A 16,245-nucleotide genomic window follows, 5' to 3' on the forward strand; every position below is an offset into this window, starting at 1 on the left:
AGGTGGCAGCGAGGGCCACCACCCCCAGGGACCCTCCTGGGCACAGCAGGAGCCAGGCTGCCAGCAGCAGGGACAGGTCTGAGGTGACCCCCAGCAGCGTGGTCTACACCCTGACTCTGCTTTTATTGCACACTAACATCCAAATGAATATTTTATTCACTCCCTTAAGAACATCTCCACAAATGCACGTTTTAATAAAACATGGGGATACGTTTTTGGCAGAGCCACCAAACGCTTCAAACAGCCCCATCATAGTTTATTAACCAGAGCAAACACTGCGCAGTTATATTTTTATCTCGGTGACTCTAATGGGGTCCCACGTGTGGAAGGTAATGGGGAAGGTGCCCACAGCCCCCGTGTCCCCACGTCCCGGCGATGGGGGGTGGGTACCCCCCCAGTCCCAGCCCCAGTGCCAGTGGGCTGGGCAGTGCATGTGAACGCTGGAGCTATTCGCTTCACCCCCCTGCAGCCCCCCTCGGTCAAACAGGGATGTATCTACTTACAAGTATGACAGAGAGAGAGAGAAAAAAAAAAAATGTATAGAGTTTTAGTGAAAGGTATGCGCAAACTAGCAAAACACTGAGCCGCATCCTCACGTGCGAACACACACACAGACTATTGCCAGACCCGCTGCGAGCACCTTCCCCTGCTGCACCAGCTGGACTCTGCTTCCCAGCTGAGAAGGCAATTCTGGTTTTCTACATTCCCAAATACGGCACGGGAGCTGCGCAGTAATTTTTTCCCCACAGCTGAGATGATTCTAGCAAAAATCTTGCTGCTTTTGGAAAAGACAAAACTTTTTCTCGTCCTTGTTTGAATCCACTGTAAGAGCAGCAATAAAGCAAATGGCCAGAGAGGAGCAGACGTGCGGCAGCAGGAGGATGGGGGTGGCACAGGGTACCTCTGCCTCTTCCTGCTGCAGGGAAAGGGAGCCAAGTAACTCTGAGAGGAGGAAATTTAAAGCCAGTGAAAGAAAAAATTCCTCCAGCCCCAAACTGCGGCTGCAAGAGGCCACGGAACACAAGTCCTCAGCAAGGTGACGTAGGAGTGACACTGGCAGAGGTGATGAGGGTGGCACTAGTTACAGCAGCCAAACGTCAGGGAAAGTAAAGGGGATTTGGGGGAGGGCACAGAGCGGCCCCGACCAGCAGGTACTGCGGGTGGGCGAGGGAAGGGGGCACCAAGGACTCGGCTCTGGGGACATCACAGGGCTCAGACGAGGACAAGGTGAGGTCCCTGCCAGCAGCATCCCCCCAAAAGCTCCTGCTCCAGAATGGCTTTGCGTGACTGCTGACAGGTAGTGCTGTTTTACAAAGCAGAAATAAATGAGTCTGCTCTGCAATTTCACCTAATTTTGTCTCCCATTTCAATTTGCCATCTTTCAGCATAATGCTGGGTGGTTAATTATGTTTCCATCTTATTTCTCAGATAATACCCCCCCCTTGTACTGCACATCGTAGCTGTTCAAAGGGTTTCATTTTACCTTTCATTTCACCTCCTAGCACAGCTCTAAATTTAGTCAGCTTGTAATTTTGGGGTATTTTATACATTATGCCTTTATTATTGTGAAGTAAAATGGAATCTTTGTCTTTTAATTCACTCTCTAATAATTCTCCACCAAGTCTTAATACAAAAGGCTTTTTTTTTTTAAGACTAATTGAATGGGGTGTAATTATAATACCTGGGGAAATGATATTGAAAGCACCTTAATTGTGACAGTTTCCTCTGACTAATCGCCCCTCCGTCAACTCGCAACTCTTGGCTGCGCATGTTCCCCATCAGTTACGGCACTAATGGGGCAGGACCAGGCTGAGGGGGACCTGGGCACGTGCTGCCCCTGGGCCAGGATCCCCAGGTCTCCAGGCTGCTGATGGGGCTGCAGGGGCTCCTCTGCCCTCCTGGGACCAGCGTGGTCCCATGCAGAGAGGAGGGGATGAGGTGTCGGGAGCAGCTGGGGGCCACAGGGCTGGGATCCCACCGAGGGAGCAAAGACGTGGAGCATCACACAAAGTCCTTGCCACAGGAGCAGGCGCCGGGCAGCCACAGAGCAGAGACATTCCCATCTCCATCACCCTCTTCCTTGGCTTAATGCTCCTGCTGGAGACGTTCTGCTTGGCCAAAGGAAAGCCTTGGAAATACAGGAAGCGAATGCAAGGGAGGAGTGCCAGGAGCCATAGCAGGAGCATCCTTCCCCCACTCCCCCGGAGAGATGGGAGACAAACCCAGCACTGCTGCCGGCCACAGCACGTCCCTCAAACACATTTCCCTGCCAGGAGGGGAGCAGCAATTTTCCCTATTTGTATACTCTCCGTATACAACAGGCGAGGTCAGCACTAAGCAGAGACAGCAAGGGGCAGTTTCCTCACTAAACCGTGTATTGCTGTAAGTGAAAAATAAGCGTTAAGGGTGGCTATTATGCAGACAATAAAATGTTTTTCTATCACTGTAGGTGTCAAGCTCAACAATTCTGCAGAGTGGATCCTTCACACGAAGAGCTGACTACAAATATGCTTAGCCAAGCAGGGATGCTCCCGGCAGCAGCCCAGTGGTTGTCATTAGAAATAGCAGATTTCCACCCTGCCTTTGGCAGCGGGGGCTCCTGGTGCAGGACTGGCCTCCCAGGTGGGGTCTGCAGATGCAGACTGGCCCTGGGGAGGGGTGGCAGCCAGGGGGCATCGCCCTGCAGCAATGGGAGAAGGGACAGGACAGGGGAAGCCCTCCGCAAAGTGCCCTGGAGAAATTAATGCACATTGCTCTAGGATCACTGCAGCTAATTAGCCTTTGCTGGCCGGAACAGGCTCTCAGCTCTCCCCCAGAGCTGGGCATTTCTCTTTCCCTCAAGTACACACTCACTCAGGCTGCAGCCAATATCAGGGGGAAAGAAGGTATTAACCCAGAGCTCCAGCATCCAGCCCAGCAACTGCTTGAACCTCCACTGCCCAGGACGCCACAGAAGGGCAGGCACTGCAGAGCCCCCCCCAACAGCCCAGTGCAAGCCAGAACAGGAAAAAGAGACACAGGAAGGTCACTAAGAAAGCACAACACAAGGGCATCCTCACAGAGCTCTACTGCTCCGCCCCAGCCCCAAGAGCAGAAGAACCAGCAGCTGCTCCCAGAGCTGTAGAGAAACCTCAGCCTGGCCCCAGAGCGATGCCAGGGACAGCCCAGCTTCTGCGTGGAGCAGCAGCAAGGAAAGTTAAGAGTGGTACCTCCTCGAGCAGTTCCTCCTCAGCAGTTCCTCCAGCAGCAGCATCCCTCAGGCAGCAGCACCCACCACTGCCCCTGCCTCCTTTATTTAAGCCACCAAGGGCCAGATTGCCCATTGCCCCCAGCTGCCTTCCCACTGCAGCCTTTAACCCCTTCCCATCCCCAGCTCACAGGGGGCACGGCCCCTCCAGCCCCTGCCCCTTCCTCACCCCGGGGGCAGCAGCAGCTCCTGTGGCCAGACCCGGTGCTGGGGCTCCCTCGGGTGGGTTTTGGCTGAGCCAAGAGGCACAAGGGACCCTGCTCGCTCCAGCATCATCTGAGAGCAGTGGGGTAAATTATCCATGCTGTGAACAGCACTCGATAAATGAGCTTGACCGGCTGTTTGCTCCAGCCTGGAAGCTCTGTCCCTTGTCCCTCGCCCTGGCCAGGAGCAGGGCACAAGTTGTCCCATCCCATCCCATCCCATCCCCTGCCCTCCGCCTCCCTCCTCGCAAGCACTGCCACATGCTCGGGGGACGAGTCCTGCCCTTCCTCTGCGAGGACAGATCCTCTTTTTTTCAATGCTGAGGCATCTTTTGCTGATTATTCTGCTTTTTTTTTTTTTCTTGCTCCCTTTGCTGTTTTTAACTGATAAGATGTCCCACCAGATATGGCTCTGTACCAGGAAAGGTACAGAAAGATGATGGTGGTTTTTTTCCTCTATCTTTTGTCCATCTTAGTCTTTTCTCCCCAGGGAAGGAAGCTCCTCCCGTGCATCCCTTCTCCTGATAACTTGTGGCCCAGGCTCATCTCACTCCTTTGATGGAGAAAAGCCATCTCAAGGGTATTTTCAGTCATTCAGCAGTCCCAGGTCCAGGACAGAAAGCCACCTCACACCCTGGGCTGTCCCACCAGGAGCTCAGTGATGTCCCACAGGGCATGGGGATGTGCCCACCAGAGCTGAGAAGGTTGTTGTCGGTCAGATCTCAGCGTGTGGAAATGAGAGACGGGGCAGACTCAGCCCTGCAGCAATGGCAGTGAAACCGAGAGGAAAATCAGCCCGTTGAGCATCACCCAAACTGTTCCTCTGCAGTTCAGCTAAATGCGAGAGTATGATTTTTAACGCAACGTGTAATTAGAAAGTGTAAGTCAGCCAAAAGATTTTATTGAGCCAGAGAATTAGGCAGTTGCATGAGAAATGAGAGCGGGTGCTGTTGCATGAGCTGGTTGGGAATGGAAATGTCGGGGGCAGAGCCCTCAGCCCCCAATGCCTCCCTTCGCTGCCGAATGAAAAGATCCTTTGCAGAGATTAAAATGAATTTATTATTTCACAGTCGATATTTACATCACATCTGGAGCAGGTATTACATACCTCGTTACAAAAATGCCTAAACAACGAGTCCCACTGGCAACAGCGGGCACAGGAGGGCAGGGGGCCACACACCAGCACCCCCAGGCTCACGCTGGCCCCTCCTGAGCCACCACGACCCCCCATGTGGGGTGGGGGTACCAGGAGGGGACGGCCCCGCTCCCCCCAGCGATGCTCCTGCTCCGGCCGAATGCAGCCTCCGGGGTCCCCAGCCCCACCGACATCGGGAGGTGGCTCCCTCCTCTCCCCCTCCAGCTGCCCCACCAGGGGAAATGGTGTGTCCCGGAGAAGGTCATGAGCTCAAGGCCAGGAGATGGTACATTTCTCTTTATTTTTAATTAATGCAATGGAGCCTGGCTGGGTCTGGGTCTCTGGCTGGGCATCCACACAGTGTCGGGCACATCAGCCCACAGACAGAAGAGGCTTCCTGAAATTCGGTTGCAAACACAAGCAGTAACTTGGTGCCTGGGACTTGCACGGCAGAGAACAGGTATTAAACTCGCAGCCTGATTAATGCAATTTCCGAGGATGGAGAAACCAGCAGCATGCTCCATGGAGACATTCCACCATCTCCAGGGGTTGACAGGATGCCGGACACCCCCGGCCACGTCGCTGCATCTGCCGCACGTGGTCGCAGCAGGCAGGTCCCGGGGCAGGGAAAGAACATTGCTCCTGAGGTCAGAGCAGCCCCCCGGCCCCTGGGTGACATGAGGTCAGGCTCGGAGCTCAGCCCCTGCTCCTGGGAACCCACCGGGCCAGGGACCACGAGCCAAGCAGAGTTTTACACAGCCACTGACCTCCCAATTCCTGACGGCAACCCTGATTCAACATCCTGGGAGATGGGGAAAGGCAACTCACAGCGATGATTTCGGCTATTTCAGAATAAAGCCCATTTTGGGGGACTGCTGTCTGTCTGTCTCTGTATTGTCAACAGCTCTTCCATGACTGGAGTGTTTTATGTAAGAGGATGGGAAAATGAGCCCATTTCTCAGTCAGTGAGTGTGTCCACCAGGGAGGAGGGGACCGTGGAGTGACAGGAGTCTTGCAGCAGTGCCAGGGTCCCATTCTTGCAGCCTCAGGGAAGTGGGGGCTCAGTGGATGCTCTGATCCGGTACCTGGCAGGGTCCCACCAGCAGTCATGGAATGCGGGACAGCAGCCCTGGAGCATCCCTCCTGCGGAGGCACGGCCCGGCCATGCCACGTCCCGCTGCTCCTGGCCCCGCAGAGCTCCGGGGCCCATGGCGAGGCCAGTCAGTCGCCACTGAGCCAGACGAGGGCTATCGCGTGACCTGCGGGCAGAGGAGAGGAGTGGGCAGGAGCCTGCTCATGGGAATGCTGAGCTGCTCGCAGCAGTTGAGTTACCCAACACATCCACCGATTCCCCCGACTGCAAACTGCCAGCGAACAGCCCCAGGAGATGCAAACACGATTTGCTCTTCCCATTTAATGGGGTGGTCATTCCAAATTTCAGCTTGTGATGGTTTGTGAACCCTGTGCTCTGGCTACAGCCTCCGCTGGGGGGTCTGCCTGCAGAGGGGCAAATCCTAACGGCGCACCCAAAAGCCTTTTGAAAACATAGGTCTGCATTTCCAAAATGCAGCCTCCCTGGGGCAGGGTGAGGGACCCAAAAGGGGTGCCAGGAGCACGGCCACGGAGCGGGGGGCTGCTGGACAAAGGGAGAAGAGGAGAAGCCCTGGAGTCCTGTGGATGGGGATGGTCTCCAGCGAGAGCCCAGGACAGCAACACCAGAGCAGGGGCTTTGGGCTACGTGAGCAGCTGGGGGAAAAACAAACAATACTAAGATGGGAAAAAGACAATGAGCTGAACTTAGTGCCGCAGTTACTGGTCAGTCATCGACGCCCAGAGCCAGAGGAACCTTCTTGGACATCCATAAAAATACTTGAGCATGAAAGTGCTTTCAGTGCACAAAAATAATAGCAATAATGAAAAAAATCCCAACATCACTTCATACAATAATTTTATGGCAGGAGATGCGGGGTGAGAAAAACTAAAGCATAAGGAATAATTACGCTCAACAGTATGAACAATGATTACAAAATTATGCAACTGATTAACCATGGCATATATGTAATTACTAATGAGTTTGATAAAATTTTAATTATACCTTGTTCTTTGGGGCATTCAGCAAGCCATGAAAATAATAATCATGTAGCACTCTGCCACAGATGATTGCCTCAGACGGGGGAGCGGTGACGGGTTCAGGGCTGTGTCGCTTGGCTGGGATGAGGAGATGCTGGGGAGCACCCTGGAGGGCCCAGCAGCCCTGGGCTGGTACGGGAACATCCCCAGCATGTCTGCTCATGGGCTGAGCCACACAATGCCCTCCTCAACATGGGAGTTATTGATCAGCAAAGCCGTGGGATCCATATGGGGTTTGTGCCACCCCCGCTGGCCCCTCCAGCACCAGTGACAACAGCCCAGCCCGGTCCCTCTGCTCTGCTTTGGTGCATCCATAACAAACGGCACATGTCCTGGAGATGCCAATGGTCCCCTTCCCCTGCAAACCTTCTAGGGATGCTTTCCTGGGCTTTGCTTGCCCCAGGCTGGGGACTGGCCAGCCAGGTCCCCCCCAGCCCCCTGCCAGGGGACATACCTTGGTCGTCTTCACTTTGTTGCCGCTGCTGCAGCTCCAGCCTGAGAGGTCGGGCAGCACCTTGCACTCCTCCCCGGCGAGGCAGGGCTCCATCTGGCACCACCACTTCTGCAGCACGATGGAGGCTGGGGGAGAGCGGGGTGTCAGCAGCTGGGCTGCGGCTCGGGGGCACAAGGATCCGGCATGGCAGTGGCCGGGGGGGGAGCTGCTCTGGGCTGGCAGTGCACTGGGGACAGCCTCTCTCTGCAACCCCACCGAGGAGCTGCTCGTCACCTGCCCATCCTCATCTGTCCCAACTGCTCCACCTGCCCCCAAAGCACCTGCTTTCTCTCCCTACCCCAGGGAAAAAGCCTAATGACAGCCCTGTCCTCACTCCCAACAAGGGCAGGGGGACCAGCGTTGTTCCCCGACCTACTGCAGGCTCCTCTTATGGAGGCAAAGGGACCGTCTACCACTGCTCAATGCTGACAGGCTCTTCTAATTGACGCCTCCAGCCTGGGTACCCAGAGAAGGCTCCCCTGTCTTTGGGAAAGACTCACACATGCTGTTTGGGACAATGAAAGCCTTCCCTGACAATCCATCCTGGATTTCTTGGCGGTGCACACAACCGCACTCACAGGACAATGGCTGTCAAGCAAATCGGTACCACACCGGCAGCCGATGCAGCTGCCCCCGACAGCTCTTCGGCAATGCCACGTGATGCCATTCAACAAAATATACATGGTTGGACCTTTGCTTAGTGCTCCTCGCAGGTGATGGTGCTGCACGGCTGGAGTCACATCCCTGCCCCCGGCTGTGGCAGCACAGTGAGCAGACGTGCAGGGATCAATGCTGTGGTGCCTGGCCCTGGTGCAGTCATGTGCTGGAGGAGCTTGAACCACTGGAGCACCATAACCCACCATGGAACATGGTCTGGGGCTGCACAGGGTGGGGTGACACAGCCACACCAATGGAGTGTTCCCAAATGCTCCCTCTGCCCTGCGGCAGGAGCCCCTGGGCAGGTCCCTCTGTTAACCCTGGGGACACAGAGACCCCGCACCAGCCGGACCGAGGGGAAAGACGTGATTGGGGGTTGCAGGGGACCCGGCTTGTGGCCGCGGGTACTCACCATCCACGCAGGAGGGAGCCGCCCGCGTTGTCCCTGCCACCTGCCCTGGGAAGCAGGAGCATTTCACCGTCTGGGAGCGCTCCTCGATCTTGTTCTTATTGCAGCACCTGTGAGCTGCAATGACCTCGCACGTGCCAGGCTCGACGTGCACTGCGGGAGGAGAAACAGCCACCGTCACCCAAGGCTGCTCCCCAGAGCCCCCCAGCCACCTCCTGCCCCCCGGCAGCACCGCCGGTGTGTGCCCTCCTGGATCTGAGCTCTTACTCCTAATGGCCCTCACACCCCTCCTGCCCAGCAAAATCAATGGCCTTTTGCCACGGCCAAGCCAAGAGCTGCAGTGAACTGAACAAGCACATTAGTTAATTGCAGCTGATAACGAGAGGCACACTTTGCTACCAGAGGGGATGGTGCATCGTGCCGCCTTTGGCTTCAGACAGTACCACCACCTGCAGCCCCAGCCAAACCCAGCGCGCCCCTCTCACCGTCACACACCATCCTCCGGCTGGGGGAGGGAGGACCAGGACAGCGTCTGCGCCCTGCGGTGACACAGAAACGTCACGGTGTTCATCAGAAATCCGGGCTGCTCTGCTGCTTTCCCCTCCCAATGCCATTAAAATATTAAGGAAGAAAGAAAACGAATGTGCTGGCTTATCACCTCTGGGATCCAGGTTTAGAAGCTAGTTAGCATCGCAAATCAATGGCTTTCGCTGGGTAATGGCCCACACAAGCACAATACAAATTAGCCAAATGGGGCTGGATAGACTTCATTCCCATGACCTGAGAGCGGGTGATCCCTGCAGGTCCCATTTAATGAGCTCGGGAGGAGGGAGCGCGGAGCTGCACACCGAGACGTCCCCTGGGTCACCGGGAACAGCCTCTCACTCCTGCAGCGAGCGGGGGCCGGGCTGCGGGAGGATGGGGAAGCCGCGTTTCCGGAGTGTGACATCCCAAATGCGTGCAGACGAGCAGGCACCGCACCGTCAGACCCGGCTGCTCCCTGTCCTCTGCTCGGGAGCCCACGCTCGGCCCCTTCCACACCCCGGGATGAGGGCAGGAGCCCCACGGGAGGCATGGACAGCCACCGGATGAAAGGCTGGGAAAAGGGTGGAGGCAGGACATGCAGGGGGTGCTGCGGGGAGCAGTGGGGTGTGAGCACAAGCCCACGCTCAGCCCCTTCCCAGCACGGGTGGCTCTGGCTGTCACTGACCCACCACTGGGGACCTGCCCCTGCCATCCTGCCCACCCAACCTCAGCTCCCAGCTCTGCTCCCGGCTGCCAGGAGGGTCCTGCTGAGGGTCCCCCATTCACCCCCAGTCCTGCGAGGAAGCTCATGCCACAGGTTTGTGCTGGTGTCCCCTGCCCAGCTCTGTGGGAGCTGCCACAGGAAGGTGACCAAGGAAGGCTGATGTCCCACCAGCATCCCGGGAAGCACTCATGAGGTCCCCGGCGAGAGGCAGCCCGTCCCTCCAGCAAACACCGCCTGCCTTCCAGCAGCTTTTGGAAAGCAGCCACTTCACCTCCTCAAATGAAAGCTCAGAGAAATGGGATCTCTCCCCCAGCGCGGGGGAATCCCTCTGCCTTGCAGCAGCGTTTTCACACACATCCCTGCTGGGAAACACTGATCCAAGTGCCTGTGCCGGCCGGGCACCGCTGTGCCAGCCTCTGGCCACAGCAGCCCTTGTCCCTCTCCTGTTCCCACCACCTGTGAGCACCGGCCAGGAGATGGGAGGAGTGGCCCCAGGACCCGCTCTCCAGCGATGCCACCAGCCTGGGGACAGAGCAGAGACACTTGCTGCCCTGCAAAAAGGCCACGTCCTAAAGTGGACGTGGGCAGTGACAACACGGCTTGTCCCTCACAGCCCGCTCCACTGGGGACCCGCACACCCCTGTGCCCTGCACCTGCTGGTACACGGGCAGGAGGGGCCATGCAATTACCACAGCTTTAATTTGGCTTTATTTATTGTTATTTCATGGTCATTTTCTTTTAATGAACCATCACTTTCATTTTTGCCCATAATAATTACCTATCCTGGAATTATGTTGTAATAGCATCTCTGGCTATAAATTTTATCTTCCCTTTTAAATGCCATCATAATTCAGCTTTAATGATAATTTCCATTCCTTTTGTATGCAGAAACAGTACAATTTGGTGAAAGTGAGAAGGAAAGCAACTCATTACAGAACAAACGTGACTGTTTTGCCCTGTTTTCAGGGTTAATGGGATTTTGCAAATAGTGTGAGGAACAAGCAGAGGTCCATGGCTTTGGCTGACTACAAGCCCATGCTCCCACCACGCTCTGGTCCAGGACCATGAGGAGCCACTTGCCCACCCCGTGCACCCCAACACAGCCTCCCTGTCTCCCCCAACCGGGGGTTTTGTCCCCTCCATGTTCAGCGCTCACATGATATTTGTGGCTTTGGCTGTTTTTTTATGAAAGCCTTCCCACAAAGCTTCATTAGCAGAGCTCTTCCCGGGAGGAAGGGCCAGACGACCCCTCTGCTCCCTCTCATTTCTGCTCTCCGGCTTCTCATTTTCAGCTAATTTAAAAAGGTTCAGCCGAGGGAGAGCCAGGCAGAACTGAGAAATCGCTCATTACAGCCGTGCAATAAGGGTTTGCTAACACGCCAAAGCCCTTTTAATTTCCTCAAAAAGGTGCAGCACAGAGATAAAGAGGAATTCGCCTCTCCTCTGCCTGTGGCTGAGCACGGCGGCAGCACAGTGCCAGACCCACGGCTTCGAGCCTGTGTCACCCACCGTGTCCCTGCCAGTCACACCAAGGACCCCGGCCATCCCAGCAGACACAAGGAAGGTGATCCCACCAGGACAGACGGACATGATCCATCTCCAGCTCAGACCTTGCCCCCAGCCCTCCGGGCAAGCCACCCGGGGAAGGCAAAACCCACAGCCAAGGAGAGATGCTCTCAAACCCATGGCCGACCAGAGATGCCCTCAAACCTGTGGCAGACCAGAGATGCCCTCTCTGATAAAACGCTGCTTTGTGCCCCAGCCCTGAGGGACACAGCCTGGGGCTGCAATTAGCCGAGCCGTGCCGGGGAGCAGGGAGGGTGGCTGGGAGCCTCACAAGAGAAAGGTTCAGAAAGCCTTTGTTTTCCTTCAAAAGGAAACAGCTTTCCTTTGAGCCGGCCAGAGCTGACAGCGGGGTCAGGCAGCAAACTGCCGTGCCGGGAGCGACTGCCTCTGCCCGGAGCACCATCGCCTGCAGCCAGGCTGGTCCCAGCTCACCCGCTCCTGCTCCTGCTCTGGGATCCAAACTGTGAGCAGCCCAAAGACAAACCGAAGCACCACAGAGGCACCAGCCCCCCAAGGGACACGCCAGCCCTGCAGCAAGGGCTCTGCAGAGCAGGGGGCGCAGCATGGAACCCCAGGACTGGGCCCTTCTTTGGGTCATGAAATACTTTCATCTGCCTGAAGGTCTTGGGTCATCAGATACGCTGCCCTGGGACTCAGTGACACTGGAAACTTGCCCCAGGCACTTCTCTGCTGCACAGACCCCTCCAGGCACCAGGCACCGTGTGTCCCCTCCCTGAGTGACATCTCCCAGCAGAGCCGCCTTTGAGCAGGAGAGCAGGGGAGCAGGGCAAGAGCCACCCTGCCTGGTGCAAAGCATCTCAGGTCCCTACACACCAAAGGGATTCACCACTCCCCTGCCCCTCGGCCGCAGGGACCACACCAGACACAAGCACCACGGACCCCGACATCCCAGCGAGCTCAGGAGTTTGGGGGGCTGGAAATGGACACAAACGAATCCCCCTGCATCAGATACGGTGATTCCAGGATGTCAGCAAGAGACTTTGCTGTCTCTTCATTGCAGAAGTGATGAGCAGCCCCATGCCGGGAGGTCCCTGCCACGTCGGGCTTTCATGTCCCGCCCCTGGGAAGAGCCAGGGGAGCTGGAGCAGGGAGAGCGATGGGAGCTCCCTGCGGGTGCTTCTACTTTCGCCGAGCAGCAGGAAACTTCAAACTAGATAGAACTGAGAATGCAAATCAGAGGGATGGAGTGTTTAACACCGAGAGCAGGAAAGCCCCAGAGAGCCTGGGATAAGTTCCAGAGCTTCTGGCGCGTTTCTCCCTCCCATTTAACTGGTGTTTCCTCACTGGAACCCTTTTTAAAAAGATATCTTATCTCATGGAACCATAAAAGCATTGTAAGAGCACAAGGCTTTTGAATCCTGCATGCAAAAATAAAATAGAAATGCTGTCTTACTCTGGCTGACCTTTAAGTGAGCGGCAGAACATGGGTTTTTTATGGCATAATCTGGAATGACACATTTTGTGTGTCTCAGGGAGGTGTGGGCACGGCTCCACGTGTTCAGTGTGAATAGAGAGTGGTGGAGTGAAGGGAAGTCGAATGTAACTGCCAGGTAATGCCCAAACCCTGCATCAAGCCCCGTCCTCCTGGGCACTGAGACGCTGTGGAAGGGGTGGGGGGGTCCTGGGGACAGTGGGGACAGGCAAAGCCTGGGAGGGGGCAGAGGTCCCATCCCCAGGGGGGAGTGGGGCCCCGGGCAGCCGGTGGCGTGAGCAGTCTGTGCTCCCTGCCCTGCAACAGCCCTACTACTAATATCCACTAAATAATTAAAGCCTTAAAATCACTGCTGCCTTAGACACATGTATAATTTAAGAGGGTTTTGGAGAGAAGCAGGCTTGTTTTTATTGCTCATTATCACTGCGTGTCAGTTAGGATTTTTTACCACCTTGTCACCTCCAGACTCCACATCCTGCTCTGTCCCCCCTCGTTGGATGTGCGAGCGTCTGCGCATCCATGAGCTGCTCCTGCAAATCCTATCGCTTCACACTTTCAAGCAGAAAACCAAGTGCCTGGAGTGTGTCGAGAGCAGCTGAAAGTGTTCTGAAAGCATTGTGTGAGAGACAAACCTGTGGTAGAGGATACAGCCCCCGGCACAGAGGACGCAGCCCCCGGCACACGACCTGCCTTCCTCCGCGGCACCCAGCGGTGCTTCCCCCAGAGCGGTTTCTGCCTCATTCTGCTTAGGAAAATATCCCATCTTGGTGTAAAGGCTGCAGAGGATGGAGAAACCAGCGCTTCCCCAGGCGAGAGGAAATCTCGCAGAAGCATCTCACAAATGAAGGCCACAGAGCTGCGACGTGCTGACCACTAAATCTCTCTTACAAGATTATCAGAAATCGGGGCTCTTCGTTTGCTCAGAGATGAAAGCAAATCCCAGCTGACTAAATGTCTTTAATTCTGCTCTGGGCTGAGTGATGCATGTGAAGGAAGCCAAAGGTGGCACGTTGATTACCGGCACCAGAGGGGTTTATCTGGTGATGCTGGGGCCACCTTTGCAGGAGCTGTGCCTGGACGAGCCTTGTTCATCAGGTAGAGCCCACCACGTTACACAGGGGATGGAATTGCTGGTGACTCATTCTTCACCGAGGACTCTCCTATTCCATTTCCAAAAGACTTAATCTCTGCACTTGACTCATGAGGCTATTTAAATCCAGCCACGCACCCCGGGAAGCACCGCTCTGCTCGGACACACCAGCAGCCCCCATGTGCGGGGTGAGCACAAGTGATTAAATCCCATTTCCACAGCCAGATGTTTCTGTGCAGCGTTTCCCTGGATGCTGACAGAGGGTCTGTGTGGGGAGTCTCTGATCATGAGAAATTCATGAGTTTTGGGGCTCTGGAACCCTGTGGCCACACTGTCACTGTTAAAGACCTTCCTCTGCTGTGCCTCATTTTTAGGTGCCACACCTGGTTTTAACTGTGAATAAACACAATAAATGACTGAAAGCTCTGGATGTGTCTGGCCCTTTATGCACACAATCTGTCAGCATCTCTGGCACAGGGCAGACAACAGGAAAATAAAGCCCATGAACTCAGCAAGCAGGCAAAGAATTCCCGGTTTGAGCCCATGGAAATCCAGGTGGGAGAGAGGCAGCCGCCAGTGCAGCCACATGAAATTCCCACAGTGCCAGGAACCCAGGACGTGCGGAGATAAACCGTGTCAATACAGACACGGAGCAGGGTCACACTTTGAAGTATTTGCTCCTGGTACGGCCTCTTTGCTGCGGGTTAGAATATGCTGGAATAAAAAGTACAGGGTTTGGTCCGTGCGGATCCCCGGCTCTGCCTGCGAGCGCACGAGTACCTGAGCCTGTCTCCTCACGGATGGAGCGAGGCTCATACATAATTCACACCCCACGAGTACACTTAGGAATTTGCACTATAAACCCAGGTGAGTTCCTGCTTTATTAAGGCCAGGTCTGACTCTTCCCCCAGGAAGCAGCTCCCCCGCAAACCGCTGCTGCCAGGGAGGAGAGTCTGAGCCCCTGTCCCAGGGAACCCTGAGACGGTGCCAAAATGTCATTCCAGGAACAACTGAGGAGTTTAATCTTCTCCTGCATCTGCCACATGCTAGAAAGAGAGTACGGCAGGTAACGCTGACTAGCTGCTTGAGGGAGTCACTCTACAAGACACATTTTGGTTTTAAGCAACGAGGATGGGGATTACAGGATTAGAACTGCTTTAACTGTCAGGCAAAAACGACAGAAAGAGGACAGGGTTAGGTGTGGGGTCAGGCAAGAGCAGGAGCAATTTCAAATTAATCCTTAAATACCTTCTCTTGCAAACACAGGCACAAGACAACAGGCAGCACATGCCCCAGGACCGTTCCATACTCCGAGCACTCGCCTCTGCCAGCACCGGCAGCTCCCACCCACCCACGGCATCCCCCCACCCATCCACGCTGTCCCCCTACCCACAGCATCCCCCGATCCAGGTGAGGACCATATTCCCCCTCCAGTGCAGCCCGTCGGGCTCCTGTGCCAGGCAGGATGGGCACAAAGGGCTGAACACAACTTTCAGCAGCTTCTCCTCTCAAAAGACAAACTTCAACCGTGGGTTCACGTAACCCCTCCACCAGCTCGGTCGCACACAGCACCGTTCCCACAGACACACAGAGCAGGACCTCGAAGCCAGCGCTGGGAACACCTAATTAACACCCCCGAGCCAAGGCTGTGCTTTCCAGTGAGACTTTCGGTTCTACATCAGCTTGTACTTGTTCCATATTTCAAGATGATCTTTACAACCAGAGGGCTGAAAATCCGTATTTCTAATGAAAGGCTAAAATAGAGAGTACCCATCGCGTGACAAGTGTGGTCTGTGACACTCATCGTGGCTTTGATGGAAAGAGCTGTGGCTCGGCTGCTCACAGATCACATAATAACCCGAAAACACGGATGTGTCTCAAATAAACCTCAGTAATAACCTGAAAACCGAGATGTATCTCAGATTTTGCTATAGACATGAAGAAATTCACTTTCCAGCCCCCCAGACCAGCTCAGCTCACCAAGCAGCAGCTTTTAAATGCCCCATATTAAGTATTTCCAAGTCATAACTCCCAGGAACAGCTTTACTGCTCTATGGCTGCAGGTTCCTGCCTGTCTCCAAGGAGCAGCCCAGGGACTTTCCCGCACACACAGACCCTCGAAGTGCAAATCCCATGGCTGTCACAGTGGCACCAGAGAGAAAACAGTGGTGCCTCTCAGTGTCTGTCTCCTAGACACTGCCCCAGACCTTCGACACGCTCATCCTCACTGCCCAGACACCAGCCATGGGGCCGGACACTGAGGTCCCCTGGGTCATTTGCCTCTGGTCCCCACAGAGATGCCTGTTTCCGCAGCTGAGACCTTCTGCCCTCGTCTTCCCACCCAGGAAGGAGGGATGGACCCTCATCAAACATCTCAGCCCCATGTAACCCCCATCCCAGGCATCGCATGGAGACCCCAAGGCACCACCAGGGTCACAGGGGCTCTGGGCAATTGCACAGGAGTGTGATGCACATAGCGAGGACGTTGCTTCCCCTACCTGAATGGCTTCTGTGATGGGTGGAGGCCAGCGTCAGTCTTCCCCACAGCGTGGTAAGGCAGAGAGTGAGCACGAAAACCCATTTGCTCAGGCTTTGTATGTCTCTCTCACTCAT

General features: G+C 55.4%; 1 protein-coding gene across 1 annotated transcript; it reads right to left on the reverse strand.

The window, feature by feature from the left end:
- Nucleotides 1–6,921: 6,921 nt before the first annotated feature.
- On the reverse strand, nucleotides 6,922–16,245 carry TAFA3 (TAFA chemokine like family member 3). The gene is given in 6 exon segments (XM_074163413.1): nucleotides 6,922–7,011; nucleotides 7,013–7,062; nucleotides 7,065–7,133; nucleotides 7,136–7,294; nucleotides 8,278–8,427; nucleotides 16,131–16,245. Coding segments are annotated over 6 exon segments (633 nt in total).

This window comes from Numenius arquata, chromosome 24 (genome assembly GCF_964106895.1).
Source record: "Numenius arquata chromosome 24, bNumArq3.hap1.1, whole genome shotgun sequence".
Taxonomy (NCBI): Eukaryota; Metazoa; Chordata; class Aves; order Charadriiformes; family Scolopacidae; genus Numenius; species Numenius arquata.